The 22,242-nt window shown below is 47.7% G+C and overlaps 1 protein-coding gene across 1 annotated transcript in view; it reads left to right on the forward strand.

Annotated features, from left to right (window-relative positions):
* The first annotated feature begins 459 nt into the window (after positions 1-459).
* The window catches only part of LOC119103507 (ATP-binding cassette sub-family G member 1), a 43,249-nt gene continuing 21,466 nt past the window's right edge, over positions 460-22,242 (forward strand). The window contains exons 1-2 of the mRNA XM_037227083.1: positions 460-515; positions 12,391-12,518. Of these exons, the coding sequence (XP_037082978.1) occupies positions 12,419-12,518 (100 nt within the window). The 5' untranslated portion in view covers positions 460-515; positions 12,391-12,418. The remainder of the gene's footprint in view (positions 516-12,390; positions 12,519-22,242) is intronic.

The following is a 22,242-nucleotide window of genomic DNA, read 5'->3' on the forward strand; positions in this document are numbered from 1 at the left end:
GTAGTCCCCAATCGGCGCAAAGGGCCCTCTGGATGGCATCTGATGGCCCGGCCCGCAAGACTGGGACGCCTGTTACGACCGTCTGCCAAATGTTTGAGCCCATCGGGCTCTCAAATCGGGCCCTTGACCGTCCATCCGGGCCCCCCGGATATAAGGCGTGTGTCCCTTGTGCCCACCTCCCTCCCAATCCCCACGCCACTGATGGGCGGCCCCTGGTTGGCGCGTCCGTGACGGCGGCGCGGAGGGCCAGCCGGTGAGAGCGGGCCATTGACCACCCCCTAACCGGGCGTCCCTGGCGCCGGTCCCTGCCGGCCAGCCGACGGCGGGAGGCGGCGCCGGCCGCAGACAGTCTCCGGCCCCGCCAGGGAGAAGTGCGCGTCTGTAGCTGGGTGCGCCGAGTGAGAGGCAGCGCTATGGCGCACACTGAGCTGCGGAGGCTGCAGGTGCCGCTCCGACCCCCGGAGCGCCAGCTCTGGACCAGACTGGGACACGGCGCGGGGCTACCACTGATTCACGTGAGCCAATACCGACGACCTTGTGTGCGCAGTGCAGACTGTGGCACGGCTGGCGTCACGATCTGCAGTGATGGGTGCACGCCAGTGTGGAAAATCGCGTAGGCCATGACGGGGCCAACATAGCAGTGTATCTGATGACGCTGGTTTCGAGAATGTTTATAGCGTGGGCTTACCCACACAAGGTGGCGTGTTGTGGCGTTGGAGGAATGGGCCTCTGCAGGACCTTGGCTGCAAACATAAAGCTCCACGGTGGCAGTTGTGCAACCCAATTCTACTCGGCAGATGTAGTTGAAAGTGGACGCCACTAGCGAGCTTGTTTGGCTGACGAGATAAGTGGGTCTGGTATGGGTGATGCGGTTGGTGGTGCGTTGGACCCGTAACCGAGAGGGTCGTTCCGTCCAGGCATACACGGCGAGGCGTACTAACGTGCTTTTCCAGTTTCTAGTGGGCTGGACTGGACACTATGGCTAGACATGATTGGTGCCACCCTCATTATATTGCATAAGTTCCCTTGAAATTCTACTGCAAGACATTGGATCTAAATGTCCGTTTCAGCCTGAAATCCATTCATTAAAGGAACGTCCTCGTCGCGCTCTTTCCGATTGCGAGCCCATGCAATGAGTGGAAGAATCCCAACGACCCTTTTACCGATGCTCGGGAGACAATATAGTTTAGACAATATTCGTCCATGAGCCCGTCCGCCGTGCCCCACTAGCCTCTCACGGCGTGCCAAATTGCCGAATGAGTCTTGAAATCAATTCCATATTTGTACCATGATCAATCATACGTTCCCCGCGTGGCCTCACCCAGGGGGTGAGCTCGGACCACGCCCGTTCGCGAGATGGTGGGAGCACAGTGAGCACAATAAATTGTATCTACGGCCGCCGGCCGGTTCCGTGACGTCAGTGCCCTGAACTGGAAGCACACTAGCGCCGATTTCAGGCCAGGCCACATTGGACTGTTATTAAAAGAATGCTTTTGGATAATTTTGCTTACAGGGTGTTTTGAGACTATCATCATCTTCTGAAACATTGACTCTATATGTCTTGAAATTCATGGTTAGCCGCGCGCCGAATCCGGACCATCCGAATTTATTGCCTGCATGCGCTGTAACTGCTGCCGCAAAGTCGCTTCTACGGTAGACGCTGCTACACCACTCTGTTGCGCCAGGCAGTGCTACGCCAAACGCTGCTGCTCTAGACGCTGCTACGCCAGACGGTGCTACGCCAGACTTTGCTACGGCGTGGCTACGCCTATGCATGTTCGGTGTTGCGTAAGGGGTATTTCTGTGGCAGTCTTGGTGGAGGCTGTCTAGGGTCGAAGTATCCAGTAAATTTCTGACTACTCAATGCCCTCGAAGGAGTTCTTGAACATGAAAATGGATCATAAAGCATCCGAATAGCGCCCCGAGTCAGAAAAAGATCATCCGAATGAAACAATAAAGTCCCAATAGTAAGAAAGAGCCCCGTGACTGAAAATATTCCCTCTGACCCGACATGAACCCTGCTGGGTGAAATCCAGGCCACGCCACTGCTTACCCTGACATGACGGATCCACCAAAGTTGTTTAGTCAATTCAATTCCTTTGACTAAATGATTAAATGCGCCGGGACACAGTGTATCCTCGTATCAGGGGCACGCGCGATGTTTTTGCCACCTTCAAGTACATAATATGCGTCGCTGTGAATATTTTCAACCTACCGTACTTAATTTTTTCTCCTCGCCGCTTGTGACTATGCTGAAAAGATCTATATGCTGAAAAGATCTCCTTTGGTGCCAGATAGGCTCTCAGAATTTCCTGTTTGTGCGCGGGGCCAATTTGAAAAATCGGGAAAAGGCACCTCTATTCCAGGACATGCGGTCGGCTTCTGAGATTGGAGAATACTGCAGCAACATCCCTTGGCTTCCCGTTCATTTGAAGCTCACTATGGTAGCTTGAGGTCGCCAGGTTCAGTGTAGCGGATTATTCGGATGGCACAGTAAACATTTGGTAAACATTTCAAGAAAATCAGGCAAGAACTTGAAGGCAGTGCAGATTCGGATGTTTTGCTGTACCATGGCTGCCTGTTTATGGACCACCCTTTTACCCTTCTAAATCGGATGTTTACATCTTTAAGATATGATGATGAGCCACCGGGGCAGACATGCGTTTTTATCTAAGGCACATTTTTACATATATTCACAAACTTATTTGATTTGCGACGGCACAGTTCTTCATTTAAACCTGCCGTGCTCATCACCTTGTTTCATCTAAAGATTCTTGACCGTTTCTGAGATTTTAAGTCATTCGACATATTTCACATTGGAGAGGTTTCTGATCAGATGGTAAGCATCAAATGGGTCGCAAGTAGCGATAAAGACGGTGAGTTAAACTACTTATGATTTGTATGCTTTTCACGGACCTCACGAGATGTTTTAAACATCATTAACATATAAAATGTCAAGGGTGCAAAAGCTTGTTTTGAGAAGCATGGAAAGGCTTTCCGTGGGTTGTCGCCACAGTCGAACACACGTTTGTCGAATACTTTATTCTTGGTACTTCGTATGTATGGGTTCACGTGCTTTAGTACTTTATGAATAGTCTCACTTTTTTTTAGTAAAACCTGATCATTCGACGTTGCTAAATTCCGTTTGTTCAAAAGTGGTTTAAGTCGTTATTAACACATTGACTAGCTGTTTAAACAGTTTTGTTCATGCTTGGCAGTTTGAATAGCTGTTTTAACAATTTTGCTCATGCTTGGTAGTGGTGTGAGGTCTAATTTCGCCGTTGAAGTCCCTTGCTTACTCTCGTGGCTGACGTCACATGATGCTTGCTCCGTGGCGTCTTAGTGACGCACAAACTTTGTAACTGGCTGTGAACCTGACGCAGTAGTCTTCAACGACTGATGCATGGATGAATAATTATGAAAAATAGGCAAGTATCGTCAACGAGAACGAGCCGATGGAGCATAGATGAATCATTATGAAAAGAGTAGTTATGAATTAGGAAAGAGTCGGCGAGAGTGAGGTCTGCGGCGTGGTGCGCAGGCATGCGCTAGCCCCGTAGGCGGTCTCGCTTATACTGATCACTCATGTGCCCTGCCTATAATGGAGCGGATATTTTGCTTCTCGAAACAGAACGTCCTTCCTTGTGCGTGAGGAGGGATGTCCGCGCGGTGTGCTACGAGTTGTGGAACCCTCGGCCTGAGCGTGGGAGAACGACGGTGGAAGCCCGTTTTATGATGTGCTGAGTTGTATGGCGGGCGGAAGAGAATCTGTCCGCGCGATGTCTAGAGCACCGACAGCTTGAGGATATTGACGAAAACCGGAGTCATCGCGAGTAGATTAAGTTAGAAATATTATCAGCTCTGTTCCAGAGACGAGGACGTTTGTTCCGTGCATCAGGTGCCAACGTTTCAATGGGCGTACTCCGGTGAGCTATGAACGTATGGGTCGCGTGTAAAACAAAAGCCAGCGTGCCGATGCAGTGGCATTCTTATGAATTACAACGGTGCTGAAAGAGGGCGTGTTCGTTTTCACATACATGAAATGTTTAATGTTTGAAATGGTTCAACCAGAGGCACAAAAGCCGGTGGTCATAAACGGGCAAACAATGGTAATGTTTAATGCTTTTGCCGGCTTATGCTCATGATTCAATATTTGATCATCTTCTTACCCCCAGCATGATGAGACAAAGTATAGCAGCCCGGGTGCTTAAGGTCTACACTTGTAATACGATCTGCTTCTGAAACCGAGACGCTCTTATGACAAAGTTACCGTATCTTACTCGAATTGTAGGACAGCGCTTCTCGTTTTCGGCCTTTTCTAGAGACGCCCAGGTCAGCCAAAATAATGGCGTGACCTTTTCAGCCTAATCAAATGGTGTTGTCCATGTGATTCAGCCAATATTGAACATTTATGAATGAAGTAGAGTCGTGCATTTGTCTACATAAGTTTGTTATGCTCAGTGAGCTGGCAGTGGTTGAAGCGCTGCCCAATAAATTCGTTTCTCAGAGGTTGTTGGGATTTCACTGAAGTAACGTACCGCCTTGCTTGATGCATGTTGGCATCAAGTTCCAAATCATCAAACGCAGTCCTGTTTTAAATCGTAATTCGTCTGCACCCTGGGGTAGAACTTTGTATTTACTTGGGGTGGCCATCGCCCCCGCGAGATTGAGCTGCCCCCCCCCCCCCTCCCCTCATGTTGGGCTGGGGCTCTATTTGGTTGGACCCTGCTGTATTAGGCTGGGCCTTTACAATGTGGGCCATGTCTCCCGATACTCTATCAGCTCTTTGAAGTAAAGACAAGACAGTAGTTGTAGCCTTATTTCTGGGAGAAGAACCAAAGGAATGGAGATATAAATGCGTTGATATTTTGGCAACGTGCCTTCGTCGAAACGAATAGCAGCAGTGAATTATATTATTAGAAATTCATTGATTAAAATGATAATTGATTTACTTCTGCTATTCGTTTGGATACAGGCATGTTGCATAAACATCAACGCAACTGTATCTCCATTCTCCTGGTCATTCTCCGAGGAATAAGGCTATTACTACTGCCTTACTTGTGTGCATAATGCTCCTCGCAATGCACCAAACAGCTTATGAAATAAAGATAGTTTAAGATAGTTAAAGATATCAAATGGATTGCAAATAAGGTATCATAAAACTACATTTTGAATTCACGTTTGTATTTTTGTGTCCCTAAGATATGAAGGATCACTTGACTATTTTGTTCAAAGGGTTAACGTGCTATGCTGGTGAAGTGAGGCGCAAATGCCGCATTGTGGGCAGTTGTGAATGTGGAATGCACTGCACGACTTCCAATGCGTTTAATGCAAGTTTCGAATTCCACTCCTGTTCTCTGTTATATATTGCAGGAAGTTGGCAGTGATACGAGTTATTAAAAACTAAGACTGACAATCGAATAAAGTTATTCGATTTCCAGTCTTATTATTGCTCTTCTTCAGTTCTGAAGAAAAGCGCCATAGCCGTAGCCATAGCCGGGTACATGAATGCAAGCCAACACTATACAATCACTGGCCAATATGCAGGAATGCGATGAAAAGGGCCAAAACAAGAGCACGTAACGATAATCGGCTCAGGAAGCACTTTCGACACCGCTACGGCCACCTCTCGCGAGATTGAAGTACTATAAGTGAATCAGTCCGTCCGCTTAAGTGGCAACTCTGACACGGTCAGTCTGGTGGTGACATGACATCATGAGAGCGTTTTATGGTAGACACGGTAACTTATTGAGCAGCGTTTTTACTAAATAGTGAGAATGTATTGTCTCGAGCAGTCTTTCACTCTAAAGATAGGAGTGAACTTCTTTCATAATAACTGATGTTTTCTTCAATATCTTCAAATACGGAACAGTCCTTTGAGTTTTGATATGCGCTCTGTGGCGTTGCGCGAAAAACTTGTCTATGGAAAAAACTTGTGACCAATTGATTTGTTACGTTGCTGACTAGCACATAAAACATGCTTTGCTTTACAAATTCGATTACGACAATGTGCACCACCACACCTTAGAATTGGGATGCATTGCTGTTAGGGGCATGGATAAGCCATCAGTTGCGCATACCATGTTGTTTGCTGCCACTGGCGGCATGCAAAAGCCGCACATCTCTGCAAATGTCCGCCATAGTATTAAGCTGCAACGCGCTTAAAAGACTTAGCTTTTTCATTTCCTGCGCCTGGTGTTGGTGCCATCAGGTGCGCCAGGCCGGTCATTTATTCAGCCTTTGTCAACCGTTTGCCTCCAGCTCAGCACCGGAATCGCCAACAAAGTCATGTTTTGATAAGCTGTCATTACAGAGGCTGGTACACCTGCCTTTTTCGACACCTGTCCTAACTGCGCTCACGTAACGTTGCACGACACTTGGCGGGGAGTCCAATAGGAAGGGGTGCCCACTTTTGCGACGCTGACTCGAGGCGTTGCGGCGGTGCAGGGCTCAGCTGTGACCGGTCTGTGGTCAGCGGTCCGCATCACGCTCGGTCTATGTGCGGCCGCACTTGCAAGCCCATGCTATGTCTGAGCGCTGGAGCAGCCAGAGTCGCCGCGGGCGAGGCCGCCTGGCCCGTGCCAAGGGTACATCGCGTGTGTGGGCGTGGTGAGTGCTCCGAGCATGCGAGATTGCGCTAGATGGGCGGCGACGCGGTGCAAATGACGCCGATACACGCCGTGGGTATTGGTCGGGCTTCTGGAAAAGCTAGGATGCATTCGCAGTCACCTGAGCTGACTATAGGTCTGGGCGGTTAACCCCTGTCATTCTCTGGTATGGATATTTTTATATTGCTCCCTGGCATTACAGTTGTGCATTGTTTGGTATGATAATTCTGCATTAGGCATGAGTCCCGCAACACGGCAATACTGTCAACGACTTCCACTTTCATAACAACCAAGTTGACTGGTTGTGGAAATCCGAATAGTGGAAAGTGATATTTCAGGTTGCGGTATTATAACCGCAGTGTGCCAACTGGAACCAGTGGCTTACAGTTCGTTGCAGTGGATTTCAGACTTGGAGGGAATGGACACGTGTGGAACAGTCCCAAAGAAGGAAAAGCACGTGTGATATTATTGTTCTGTGACTCAATCCTATGCACTTTCTGTCAAAGATGATACGTGCCAAACACCTCGCGCGCAAACGATCAGCTTGAACGCGGGGAACCTGTTCTCCAGCGTGCGAGCAAATGACGCCCCATTTGTCGTGCAGAGCAGGTTGGGGAGCGATGACAACCACCTGGAAAGGAAAGGCATCCAGCAGCAAGTTGAGAGAACGGCCGTGGGGTCGCCCCTGTCGCTGGCGATTGCCAGCACGCAACTAACATAAGCCAACCCGAGCTATCGTTGGCTCATGACCTTTGTTGACATTACGACACGATTTAAAGCGTCAGAACACAGCGTTTCCTTAAGTACCGGTTATAAAACTACACACCGTTATGATCGCCGCTAGAGGGCCCTGCAGCTGCTCAGAAGATCTTAGGCTTTAGCACGTATCTGTGTGGCCGGTTGAAGGACACACCCTGCGATTTTGCAAAGTACGAATGCTAGAGACACCAAATTCAAGGATGGATTGGCCGGTATATGAACTTACTTCCGTCAAAACTTGTGGTTCCTGGGTTCCAGAGGAACCTAATAGCAAACATGATCATCAGATATGATGCCCATCATATGTTATATGATATCATCATATCTGACGTAATGTCATTGTATCATCGCTTTAGTACCATATATATGCAATGCGATTTCATTTTATTATATTTTTACCAAAGCGTGGATCACCACCTGGCCGGATTTCCAAATTTGAAGGCCACGTAGATTGAATGGTTGAAAAACAATAAAATGGAAATTATTCCTAGATATTCCATGTATTGCTCAATGAGGACATCAACTCAGAAAAGGACTTTTAACCAGTAAAACACAGCAAGGTACAAACAGGCTACGTACAACATAACTCAGCCACATATTTCACAAACAAAATCTGATGAATATATCACATAGACAACTTGAAAAGAATGAGTGGCACTCATGTTTGCATACTATAGGAAATCTAGAGCTCTCATTCCTCCCAAGGTAACATAAATATTCAATGGTCTAATAGCATACTTCACAATAGCACAGCTACCAGCCTTCCTGATCTTGTCAACAACCCCATTTAACATTGTAGGTGATGTTGCATTTCAGAGTTGAAAAACTGGGCAGGAGCATGTTTCGTTGGTAGGCAGCACACCACCGAGTTTTGAAAAACAAGCTCCTGTCTGAGAAAAATAAAAACATAGCTCCATCGCAACACTATAGTTTCTGTTAAGTCACGTTTGCGTATGACTCTGGGGCTCTCACGACGCACAAGAGACGTTCCACACTTTGACTAAATGCCATCCGATCTTTCTTTTTTGGCTGGCACTAGTGGGCAGTCCCGTATGTGGACGATAATTGTGTTGCAGCCGGTCGTTTAGCAGGAAACTATGGTCGCAGTTTCCACTATTTCATCAGTTGGTGTGTCCGAAAACCGATGCACACCTGGAGTATCTTATATGAGATGAGATGGTCATCTTAGATTTTTGGAAGGCGTAGCGTACTAGATCGGGTTTGCCCTATGCTTGTAAATTGGGTGCCGCTCAAACTATCGAGTGGCAAGTATAGGTATGTTGCACCTAACTGGAGTCTGAAAATGCTGGACAAAGTGCTCATGCCTTTAGGTTATTGGACCAGAAAACGATTTTGGCTCCTGCGATATGGCGGTACTTGTGAGCTTTCGTCCAATAATTGTGATATAATTACATAGCAATATGATGGGCCTTGTTCTGATCTTTGTGCAAAATTGCATTGCCAATAGGCAACAAGCTATATTTAGTATTTTAGCACCCACGGGCTTACAGCAACTTATTGCGCATCTTCTCTATGGAATTTAAAGAAAAATTTAAATTTAATATTAAAACTAACAAAAGTTGCTCTTGAGATTCTGCAACACCTTAAGGTGGATGTTTCACATTGCGAGATGTTAAAGCAGGCATCATACCTGATTAAATGAGTTTACTTGTGACTATTGGTGTACTTTTAAGTGGAAAAGACTGTTCTAGACAGCCCAGTTTCTTTGTGTAGTGAATATTGACGGCCGTCCTATCTGGAAGTCGCGCTCACGGACGGCAGACATGAACGACTCAAAGCGAAGGAATTATATTTTCGGCTTGAATAGCTGCATGGTTAATGGAATGATGGGATTTGAATGACGTTATTTGGCGTTATGGATGCCAGAATGACCTTGAAATAGTCTCCCCACAGAAGCCTCCACATCTTCGCGGCTGTGTAGCTCAGAAAATAAAGTGATTACGTCTTGAAGGGAGTATTTCACCCCTTGTTTACTTTTCACTTACCGTTACATCAGACGCGTACGATTTGAGCGGTACACCAGTTTTCTCAAAACTGATCTGAATAGCTCAGAATTGTTATTCGAAGCATGTGACCCCGCGGGGGAAAAATTAATTCGACTTCCCGTTCACGACCATAAAACCATTACATTTCATTTGCCTTGCTTTTTGCAGCGTGTGTGTTCTGTAATGTTTGCAACACTCTAATATATCAGAATGTGTTGTGTAATATATGTAACGAAAGCTTGAAACACTCTGTTACGGCAAAAAGATGACCAAACCTGAAGCTATTATCCCGTGAATTCAACGAAACGTTACATCGTGGGTTTGATTTCTCCGCCATGGCGTTCACCACAGTGACTCTTTTCGAGGTGCACTTTAGTTTTGGTAATGGAGTGTCACATGATCCATGTGACGCACTGGTTTAAACTTCAACCAGTGCGCTTCTCAGTAGTAGAAGCTTCTTGCCCGCTGGGTTAACCACAAACGTTTTTTTTTTATTCGCACGAGCAGAGATGCGCACGGCGGGTGTCATGACGACGATGATCGCGATTGCAGGGAAGAAGCATATTGCTGTCACAATGCGTTAAGAGCGTTCTTTGGACCCTAAAATAACTACAATTGATATCATTATATACTGATGGTGCGGCAATGACACTACCCAGTGTTCTGATTGGATGTAACTAGTACTGAGTTTCCACTAGGTTATGTTTTTGAAATATGCTCGAAAGGTGGGGCACACCCTTTAAAAAGGCCGGGGTGTGTGAACTGCCCTGAATGATCTTCACCATGGATATTTCAGTTCAAAGCCTCATACATGTCGAACACTCCGTATAATATCTTTCCATCTCCGTGATAAGATCTTTGATACGGATATTTCAGTTCAAAGCCTCATACAAATGTCGTACACTCCGTTTGATGTGGAAATTGATCGGCACGGATTGATCTGATGCATTTTTCTCGTGAGTCGGACCGAACGGGATTGAATTTATAAATTGGGGAAAGCGGATTGGCGGACTGAATCTGGACAGGCCGGACTGGACTGGACTGGATCCTAGAAATTTAATCCGTGAAGTGAACCCCATGTCGGTGAAAACGAAATAGCGTTTTTTTTGTACCCCTGCGCAGCCTTTTATGCTCAAAAAAAGCGTAGCTGTTTTCACTCGAGAACTAGGAATGCGTCCGGCAGTTACAAATGGCGGCCATCTGGAGTGTGTGTGTCGGGTCATCCAGAAAGTGCGGCCATCTGGAGTGTGTGTGTCGGGTCAACCAGAAAGTGCGGCCATGTGGAGGATTCAGGCAATCGCCATATGCCGCGGTTGTATGCAGTGACTGTAAAATACGTAACCGCATGAGTAAGTACTGGCGAATAGTTCACACGATGTGACCAATGTATGACCTGGCTCGACGTGCAGAGCCTTTTTACCTCACCTTCAGAAGACAGCACTGCCGCAGCAATCCTTGATCAGGTTGACCAACGTGTTCAAATTTCGCTGAATGGAGGTCGTGTCAAAGTTTCCCCGGGGTGACCCGCCTTCGCTGCATGTGTCTGGTTCGAGTGGGTGCAGCTGTGTGATTGCCGTGTGGATTTAAGACGTCACATGTGTGAGCTATCTGCCGACTACTCGGCGCACCTACCGTCTTTCGCAGTCTGGTTGGGCTGGGTTTGCAAACAGGCGCTGGTGCCGTTACGGAGCGAGACGTGTCTGTTTTTTTCCTAGCGTGAAACTTACCAGCATTCGTGTGGTTAAATTAGAACTGACAACCGTTCCTTAGAGGTGTCTTCCCGTGCCAAGCGTGATCTTACTGAACGTAGCCGAACGAGATGCTTCTGATCTCCTGTGGACCGGAATAAAGTCGCGTATCAGAGACCACCCAGAGGCTGGCGTGCGTCGATAGAAGCTCGAACGTGACAGCGTGGCGTACGTCTGAGACTGTGACAGGATGGCGTACATCTGAAACTGTGACAAGATGGCTCACGTCTGAGACTGTGACATGATGGCGTACGCCTGAGACCGTGACATGATGGCGTACGTCTGAGACCGTGACAGGATGGCGTACGTCTGAGACCGTGGCAGGATGGCGTACGTCTGAGACTGTGACAGGATGGCGTACGCCTGAGACCGTGACAGGATGGCGTGCGTCTGAGACCGTCGCAGGATGGCGTACGTCTGAGACTGTGCGTGCCAGCTGCCGCCGGAGCCAGCTGGGCTGAGCCCGAACCACACCACGGGATCGGAGCCCGCGCGGCCCTATCCCAGCCGGTCGGGTTGGCTTCCACTTTCATTTCACTGGGTTGGGCTATTCACGATTATAAACCAGTTTTGTGCCGGGAATAGGTGACCGCCAGATCGTGTGAGACATCGGAGGACCGCCCTGAAGCGCGTGTTTTCTGTGACCGGCCGGGAGTCGGCACGGGCGCGTCGCTGAGATGTGAAGCCTTGTCGATAGCGTCGAGTTAGGTACTCTTGGTCGTTTCCGATGGCAGGCAAAGCTTATAATATGCATGCTGCTAAAAGGAAAGGAAAACGTCTTCTCAATTCTGTGTATTTCATGTAGCGCATGTGGGTGTAACGTGGAACAAAACGCCTGACGAGATTGGGAAGCCTGACATTCTCTCGTCTCCTGTTTTGTACCCGTGGCAAAATCCCGCTGATGAGGCCAGATTTCAGGCCGGCAATGACAGCGGCCAGCTCTTATTTCAAGTTTTATCGGGTGGAATAATGTGCGTTCCTCGTCAACCATAGCCGTGATTGCTCAGTTTGAGTCCCCTCAGCATGAGTCCCTCGTTTCCCTCCTCCTGGCATGCATTGCCAGCGGTATTACGTATACTTATGTTTGTATGGATAGATATACCCACGTCGCTGAATTTCCCATAGACCCTGATCTGTTTTCGATATAAAGCAACGTCGCATGTATGCCTATTCACGGGGTGGCCTGCACTTCCGTGTATTTCAATTAGTTGTGTCGTCAAAACCTTACCGTTCTATTTGCTGATGAAACGATTGCCTTCCGTTCCACAGATCGACTGCAAGTCACAAGGCCGTCACAATGTTTAGCAAATTACCCCAGTCACAACCAGTCACCATAGAGTTCAATGACCTTTCGTACAAGGTAGCGGCACCCCGGCCCAAAGGACAAGTTAAAAAAGGTGAGTGAGTCGCACTATCTAGCACACGGCATATGCACCTGAGGCGCTGGTTGATGGCTGTTTACAAGGTCTAAACAAAGTGTGCCTTTTTGTTTCATTTGTGTATTTTGAGTGCTTGTATCAGCTTCCTTGTCTCCTTACTTTCTTTGCCTGATTTTGTCATGCTGCGAATGAGGAACGTCATGCTTGCCAGAACCATAGATTAATGTATGCCTGGATCGCCAAATTGGCATTCAATTGCAACCGCGTTGAATGTCAAAGGTCCCTAACGGAAGCGCTCTGGAAAAAATATCCATTGCCTGCCTGTATGGGAAATGCCTTATACAATGTACGTAACCGGAGCGATTATTGCAGATGACTCGTATCACACATATGTGGATGTAGCTGTTTCACATTCCTAACTTGGAGCCCACCTCACCACAGCCAATCGTGCATCCAACCCTCAAAAACCTGTCACCACCATTGGTGTATGTTGCGAGCAGACAGTTGTTTAGGAGCACATTAGGTGCAGTGCCTTGTGCCTGACCACTTACATCGGGCAGGATTCCACAAGGTCCCTTACAACATAGATGGTAGATTGAACCCCGTTGGTGAGGCTAAAATATTTCTAACTTCCAAATTTTGGAGAAAATAATTATCCTTCAGCAGTCAACTTCTCCGATGCTAGTCCGCGCAGCCTATTATTCCCAATGATTATCATGCCATTCATGACCATGCGGCGCCGGTCACGGCTGGCGGAAAGCTAGTTGTCTTTTATCCCCGGCCTAGCGAGGTAGACCCCAGGTCCCCTCCCCCCCCCCCCCCGTTTCCATCCCTACGGTCTGCCGTAACTATTTCTGTGCGGTTTGGAGAAGGGTGCTGAAATTTGACTGGCTGAGTTTACGACATGTCAGCCACGTGATTTAAATTTGCAGCTTCCGAAAATGGCAGTTCGTCAGCGATGACCTCCTGCTACCGCATAGTATAGGTAACATGTGGGTAATGTGGATCATATTGATCCATTATCCTCATAAGGGCCCATTAACAACTGCTTTCCGCAGGAAGGATACTACGAGGAGATTTTCTGGACCGTGATTCTTAGCTGTATCGCACTGAATACATTACTATAGTCGGAGATTTTCTAGTCTGCGCGTCTTAGTTGCATCATTATTAATCTTCTACTAAAACCCTGGTTTTTCTTTACGTTCAGATCATCAGATGTCAGGCTAGAACCAACTCGGGCTGTTGTTACCAGATTTGACCATTCTGAGACGTACAATTAATGTTTTAATGTCGCATGTATTACAGCTTTTGAACGCCTTTCTCACCCTGTCTTCCCTTTGCCGTAGTTTGTTTATTTCTGGATTTGAGCTCATTTCTCGTGATAACCAGGCAGGCTAATGCAATAAAAGTCATTCACCCTTTGACTTGACTTGTCATAACGTTATTATGGCGACATGAATGCCTTGGGTGACGTTGAAATAGTCTCCGCGAAAAAGTCTGCGCACCTTCGCGGGCGTGTAGCTCGAAAACTAGAGGGGCTTAGGTCTTGAAAGGGCCGGGCTGTGAACTGCACCAAATGATCTTCAAGATGGCTATTTCACTTCAAAATCCCGTACAAATATGGAACACTCCCATTTATATATATACGTTTTCTATGCTGGTAAGTACCGTCACGTCGATGTAAATGCCGTTAATACATCCTAGAAAATATTGTTCTACCATTCTATATTCACATCGTTTTGCTAATGAAATATGACCACAGATGCGACCACCATTCGTGTTTTGACCCCCCCCCCCCGCCCCAACAATGACAAAAACTCATACGTTCAAGGGAGGGCTGATCCAAAACACAGGCTGCGTTGACGTCGGCTTGGCGGTGCAGACGCTAGAAAATGTGTCCTGATTTTTTAGACTCCTTCGATTATGCATCTTTTCATCTCAAAGAGGAATCCGCAAAACCTTCCGACCGTAAAGGTTTTTCGCATGCATAGGTGTATCAAGGGGCGCGACCAGGTCTTCCTAACGGTGCGGGGGTCGGGATGAGTTCGCGTCACAGGTGTTTTAACAGTCGGAAGGCATCTGTGGTAAACTCAGAAAAAATGCGCGGTCCACCGGCCCCTGTCACCTGAGACGCTGGGTACCATAACGTGGAGTGGGGGGGGGGGGGGGGGGGGGGGGGGCGGAGGTCGTTGGTACCTAAATATTTTGCTTTCCAAATGAGCCTTATTCAAGAGCTAGGTAACCCCTCCCCCATAGATGCTGAAAGAGCGAATGATGTACGGAGTTGGTGGTGGAATCTTTTTTGGCAAAGGAAAGTTAAGCGAAGCTTTATGCCTCATTTCGTTTCATGCACCGCGATGTGGGTGACACAACCCGAGCCAATGTTTCCGTGTTCCAGAGCTGTTAACATGAATGCAACTAATAACCTGCACATGAGCGCCAGCTCATGATATATGAGTACTAGCATTTCTGTACCGCTAAGGTGTCCAGCTCCAAGCATGGACGTTCGTCGGAAAGGCCCTGTTCGGTAACAACCAGGCGTGCATATCTCTGATCAGTGGTCATGGCGGTACCACTCACCATGTGCAAGACGAAGCAATGGAAAATAAAATTAACACCTTGATAAAATACTCATATATGACGGTGGCAATATTTTTTGGGGGTGCATAATTTAATCTTAGACGAACGTGCAGTCGGCCACCCCTCCGCCGGTACGTCAGATTTCAAGGACAAGTCGAGTCCGGGAGCTTTCTTTGTTGTTCCTTTTTGTTCTTAAGCTCATTGCGTTGGCTTCTTCACAGACATATTTCTGTTCTGGGGTAACGCCACTGAATTTTCAGTAGTATACTGCAAAATCATGCTTAAAAAAGTCATTTAGCCCCCAAGGGAGAGGAACGCCGAAATGGATATGTTATAAGCATGCCAAGATGCCATATTAGCGCGACAATATATATATATATATATATATATATATATATATATATATATATATATATACATATATATATATTGGCATTTTGAATCAACGTGGCAAGGAAAAGACACACCGATATCTCTACACTGTTCTTAAATATCAATCGCAAGCAGGGTACAGGTCTGCAGTCAACCATATATGATGTGTGATCGCAACCAGCCACCAGGATTGTACTGGGGGAAGGAACCAAATGAGATGCATTCCAGAAATTGGAATCGCTGAATCACCCACCGATCACGTTGGGCAGCCCATGCATCCTCAATGACTTTTCTTTCATTCTCTGCAGCTGGAGCCGCTCTAGTGGCCGTGCCACCGTTTTGCCAAAAGCCAGGAACAAGGCTGACGCGGCGCCATGAACACAGCGGCTAACATAAGCTTTCGATGGCCCGTGTCTATCTCCAATGAACAAATAAAAAGCTCCTGTCGCAAATAACCGAGACATTAAGGCAGCAGTGAAATTAGCTTAGATACACGCTCCAATTTACCACATTGCAGTGGCAAAGCTGTGCCGGCTGGTGCGAGGGATTTCAAGTACTGAGAAAAGCATACTGGCACATGCTAGCAGCAGCGTGTGACTAATATGCAATAAGTGGGTGTTTCAGAAATCACTTTTAATAGCCTTTTGTAAAACATAGCTGACAACAGGAGCTTTAAACCAGTTTGCAATTAACATTTTGTGCGACACCAAGTGCATCAAAAGAGACAATGATTTTAGGGGGTAGTGCTTGGAGTCATGTGTAGCTTGGTGCTCATAAGTCATGATAAAAGTCAACAGGCGACATATTTGCCTCAATGCAAGGAGACATTGGTCATGTGGGAACAAAGCTCTACCCTTCCTGTGCCATTAACCAGTTGTGGTCTTGTTGGCCCGGAATGGTCTCAGCCACGTTTGCTGACAGGCTGAATCTCATCCTGGGAAATAGATGTTTTGCACGTATGGTGTGCAAATGTGCATTTGTAGCAAATTGTTATGCATAGTACAGTTTGCTGAAAACATTCTTGAGTATACCAATTGATTAGTTTGTTCCACAAATATTGTTGCTTCAGATGATCCAATCGATTGCTCCAAATACCTTAAATAACACGCCCTACCTCAAGCTCTCCGCCGCTTGCCATCTCGGCTTAATTCTGGGCCTGTACGCACTGAGCCTTCTTTGTTGAGCATCCTGCCCTTCCGTGCTTCAACTAGTGGGCAAATATGTTAGAACACTCGTTTGCTTGGCTACTGACTCCACATCATGTATAGGGAACTGACAGAATGCGGAAAACATACGCAATCTTTGGTGTCGTTGATTATGTTGCCAGATATGGTCTTCATCCATCATAATATACGCCTTGGTGTAGGTTGTGTACGCATGAGCAATCCAGGCAAACTTGCGTTCGTTTTTTGTTGTAGATTGTACATTAACGTCGTATTTTAAGCTGTCCCTGTTTGAACTTGTAAATCGTATATTTTTACGTCGAGCAACTGTAGTGTACAAATACACGCTAAAATTATACGAAATGCGCCAAAAATGTGCGAAATATACCAAAAATTACGACTTTTTGTTTTGAGAAACTAGCTGCTTGCCGGCTGGATGGCTATTCTTAACCGTTGGACGATTCGCTTATCGAGTATCTGTTGTGAACATTGCGTATCTTCGGAGGGCTGCTGATAGCCGAACCGCATGACACCGCACGAGCCGCGTGAACCGGCCAGCGATGCGTAAGTCTTTATGGAATTGCAGCAGTCGATGTTTTTTCTTGCATACAGTGTTACATACATACATACATGTTGTTGTTACCTACAGTGCTGTATTTAGCCTCTGTCCGGGCTCAACAGATGAGCGCTTCTCGATAACTGTACACCGCCCCAACCAGCGGCAACGCGGATACATCCTAGCTGTCCAGCCAGGTGCTAACGCAGATGTGTCCCTGCTGTCCAGCCAGGTGCTGACGTGGGTGTGCCCTAGCTCTCCAGCCAAGTGCTGGTTGGAAAGTGCTTAACATGACAAGAGGCCTGTGGGGTGATTTGAAGGAGCGTCTTGGGCCCTCTGCTGGCTTGTAGGGGGCTCATTGTTGTGAAGTGTAAAGGTGATAAGTGAAGTGTGCTGAGTGTTACGGGGATCCTGCATGCCTATAAAGATGCTGCTACCGTCCTGTAAAGGACACCGCTAGCTTGGGAGGAGCATCTTTGTAGGCATACGCGGGCACCTTAGCAGTACAGAAGACCCCTTCACAAGCGGACTGAGTTCATCTGTGCTGCCCAACGGACGCCTTTTTCCAGGTCAGCAAAATAACCCTCCAGAAGCCGACTGGGACACTTTATTGTTCGCTTCGGGGCCTGTCCGAAAAAAATGGTGGGTGCAAACAGGCCAGCAAGTGCCTCTGAATGTTTCTTCATGTGCCCCGGCTTTCCTCTTAAACGCGACTGATGACCTGTGAGGGGTATCCACCAGGTTGGCAGGTTCGGTAAGGGGCGAACAAATCAGGCCACGAACACTGGCGGCGGACCGTCCAATGCTGGTCTTACCATGGCCTCGGTCATCTCAAAAAGCACCGCCCAAACGGAGTAGTGGGTGGGCTGGCGGGCCGGGTGGTGGATGTCTCGGCAGCTCAGGTGGCGGTGGGCTGGCGGCCGGGTGGTGGACCTCCCGACAGCTCAGGCGGCGGCGGGCTGGCGGGCGGGTGGTGGACCTCCCGCCAGCCCATGCGGCGGCGGGCTGGCGGGCGGGTGGTGGACGTCTCGACAGTTCAGGTGGCGGGTGGGGGTGGCGGCCGGGCGGTGGACCTCCCGACAGCTCAGGTGGCAGGTGGGGTGGCGGCCGGGTGGTGGACCTCCCGACAGCTCACGTAGTCATTAGCTTGTTCATGGTTAGTGAACTTTCATTGACTCTGGTAGTCAAGTATCTTCGAAAGGCAGCCGCCTCTTCTGTTTCATCTCCCCGGACTCGCCTTTGACGCCGCCCACCCGTCTAGTTTCCTTCTGTGGGCACGCTCTCAATGCTGTGGGTACTTGCAAGCTTCGAGTGGAGATGATAGGGGCCGGTGCAGGGGCCTGCGAAGCGGAGTTTGTAGTGGTTGATAATTTGAGGCACGACCGGTCTTGGGCTGAGATTTTCTGTCGTCAAACAAAATCTTGCTGAACTGCTTGCCAGACCATGCAATTAAACCAAAACTGAAACAGTATGTGTCGGTGCCGCCACAGACTGTCTTTGCCAAGCCATGAAAATTGACCAACGAATGTCATGTGTTTTTAAGTGTTTCTTAATCGGACAACGCTCAGTCAATATGGACATATGAGATTCCTTGACGACGCCATTCTCCGAAACCGAAATTCCTTTGCGTGTTCGCGGTCGATCTGATCGCACCATTACCCTGCACAGACGCAGCAGCATCGGATATGCTGAACCGATCACGAATGTTCAATCTTGCGAACCACAGCTTGCGTCAGGCGGTGCCAATGGCAATGACAGCACAGGTGAAGGCGGTGTCTTGAGAGGATGGGCAGTACGTAAGAAAAATAGCTGATGAAGTTATACTCATATACATACATACATACATACATACATACATACATACATGCATGTATGCATGCATGCATATATATATATATATATATATATATATATATATATATATATACATATATATAGCATAAATATGCGCGCTCTCAACAAGCCATTGGCTCCGAAAATGTTTGTGTTTTCAAACATACATGAGTTTATTTTCTCGCTCGGTGACTGCAAGATCATATCTACTTTGAACTGAACGTTTGTCAGAGGGCTCCAGTGAAACATCTGCCTTCCATGTCTTAACGCGCGCTCGGCTGGAGCAGGGGTCCAAGCTGCCCCCCGAAGGTTTTTCCGGAATGGTTTCCGAACAGCGCAGCGCAGCCGTGCCAAATCTTGCATAGCTGTAGACAATTGAATAGCGGATCGTTTGGCATCAAAATTTTACATGTACCTTGTAAGGTCGCTGACCTATGGCATGTCAAAGTCAGACCATGGTTTCAGCGAAGCCAATTTCTAGGGAATCCTTTAATCTGATCAGACAACGGAGTGTTAGACGAAGCCATACATCTATGAGATGCTTTCTTAGGCAATACAATAGTTCAATGAGCAGATTAAATTGACATAAGGCCAGGTATGAAGGTCACACCAAGGTCAAAATAAACCCGTTTTGTTGCTCTAGGGCTTGCTGTATGGGATAGTTTCTGCTGATCATTTCGAGTTTATTGATTGCAGGAACCGCATTATGCATCTTCCATTGACTTCTTAGAGCTTAAAATAGGTTATTGACCTAAAATTACCCAGGTCAACATTTTTTTAAGGGACATACTGCCTAGCGTAATCTTTGTCGCTTATTCAAATGCAAAACTTAAAGCAATCTTGTATGATTTTGGCTACCTGACCTTCATAAGGTCAAAAATGTCACTGACCTTGATGAGAATGTGACCCTTTGCTTAGAAACGGTTGTCTAGGTTCTGGGGGCACTTTGGAGACCAACCCGGATTTTGACCTTGTTTGACCCTTTTTGACCCGAAGGTCATAACCAAGGAACCTAAAAATGTGACCTAAGTGAGTTCACGTATAGGTCAACACACCCTGTAAATTTAGTGTTTCTAGCGTTCTTAGTTCCCGAGGTCTCAGGGGCCAAATTGACCCCCACCCCACCCGAGCGAAGGTATCTAGCCGGCCACCTCTGGGGCGTGTTAAGGAAACGTATGGCCCGCGTAGGACTCATCAGCATTATATGATCCGCATGGACCAAATTTGGTGTCAAGAGCAATATTGGATGCAGCGTATTATAGCTTTCAACAGAAATATATTTGTCGTCGGGCACAGAGGGAATGCATTTCTGAGCTTGAAGTTTTAGCTTCATCCAGGACCTGGAGAAGTTTATCAAGCATTTGGCCGATATAGACTTCAAGCGGGTTTGCAATTGTAGGAGTGCCCTCCAAATTTTGGACAGTAGGAAACGGATTAACCCAAGATTGATTATCTGAAGAGCGTTCATCAGCCAGTTCAGATAAAGCACAACACAGATCGATCAACCACGTGCCGCACGTCGATATGTTATCTCGTTTGCACGAGGGCGGTGAGATTGGGGGAGAAGTAACTCAACAGGAGCTCAAACCGGCGCAGTTCCACGTGGGCTGCTGGCTCGGGGCGGCGACTCCGAGAGTGACCTATGTGTGACGAGGTTCGAGCGGGCGAGCACTGACCAGCACCCCTGGCTGCCGACCTCAACCCGGTGGTTGCCGAGAACGGGTGCATGCGGCACCCGCTAACACCCCTGACGACTGGATTCTGAAGCTCTACTTGGCCGAGTCAAGGTCGGGGGAGACGCGCGGTACACGGGTCACACGGGATGAGGATACCCATTGCACCCGTAGCTTCGAGTCTGATGACACCCACCGGTTGCGGGGGTCGGCTGACCAGTCCCGAAAGTGCGTAACCTGTGGAATTATCATCGAGGGGGCTCGGGAGGTTAACGCAACGACCGCTGATCGTTTCTTGCAATTACCTCTCGAGCCAAAAGCCTTGCGGTGTTATCAATGACACGATACAAAGTCCCGAACCATAGCCCATCGTTTGACTCAGTAAATGACCACCTTGTCAAATTATAAAAAAAGCAATTCTAAATTAACTTTTTGTATTGCCTCACAAACTGTCCCGGAGATGTATGTCTTCGTCTAACACTGATTTGTTGCATCATGTTACATGGTTCCCTAGAAATGCCGTTTGCTTGCAGCCACGGCCTGGCACCTGCCGGAGCTCAGCGACGTTACAAGGAACATCTATTTCGTTACATCAAAAGATTTGCTATTTAATCCTCTACTGTCGTGCAAAGTTTGGCGCGGGTACGCCGCGCCGTTCGGAAGTCATTTTGGAAAACCTTCGTGGGTGGCGTTATCCAGGGCCTGTTAGCACCCTGGCGCGTGTTAACAACGTGTCGTTACATCACACTGATAACACTGGAGCACAGCTACGCTTGATCGGACGGCGAAGAAGATACGTTACAACAAGCACGGCGACGGTGCAGTACCACAACATCAAGATAACCCACAATGTGCATTGAGTCCGTGCGAGATGGGTAAAAAATATCTGCAGCAAAAACTAGAAACTGAATCAAATTGGATGCAGAAGAAATAAGGAAAGTGAAATAACATTACCAAAAGATGAACCGATACCCCAACACACGTTAAACACTCTGGAACAATGGCCGGCCTTACACCTGCGGTCATGCCGGCGCCCAGCCGCCTTCCGATCCGACCAACAAATGGCCGGCTATCCCGCGCGGCCAGGCCGAGCGGTGGGTCACGTGACACCGACCACCACGTCGGCAGCGGCGCCGCCCAATTCCAAGAAAACCGGGTGGTTCGCGACACACAACAGGAGCGGCACAAATTGTCCAATAACCGGGCAGTCAGCTGCGATAACAGCTGACTATATATACGATAATATTTATATACATATATATATATATATATATATATATATATATATATATTATGTCCTAAAATGCCGGGTTGCGCTAGCCACCTCCGGCAGATGTGGGTACGCAGCTTGTTTAAGTGTTTACTGTGTACCCACGTCCCACATACAGCAACAGATCACGTTGGCTATATTGAAGGAGAAGCAGATGAATCCCTGTGGATCAGCTGATGCCAAAAACAGGCAGTTTCCTGGAATTCAATTTTTCTGCGGTATGATGTAAGGGAAGACAATGAGAACATACGTACTGAAGCGAGGGTCCCATCTGAGTGATGCACCAATCAGTAGT

The sequence above is a fragment of the Pollicipes pollicipes genome, unplaced genomic scaffold (assembly GCF_011947565.3).
Source record: "Pollicipes pollicipes isolate AB1234 unplaced genomic scaffold, Ppol_2.1 Scaffold_2555;HRSCAF=2994_pilon_pilon_pilon, whole genome shotgun sequence".
Lineage (NCBI taxonomy): Eukaryota > Metazoa > Arthropoda > Thecostraca > Pollicipedomorpha > Pollicipedidae > Pollicipes > Pollicipes pollicipes.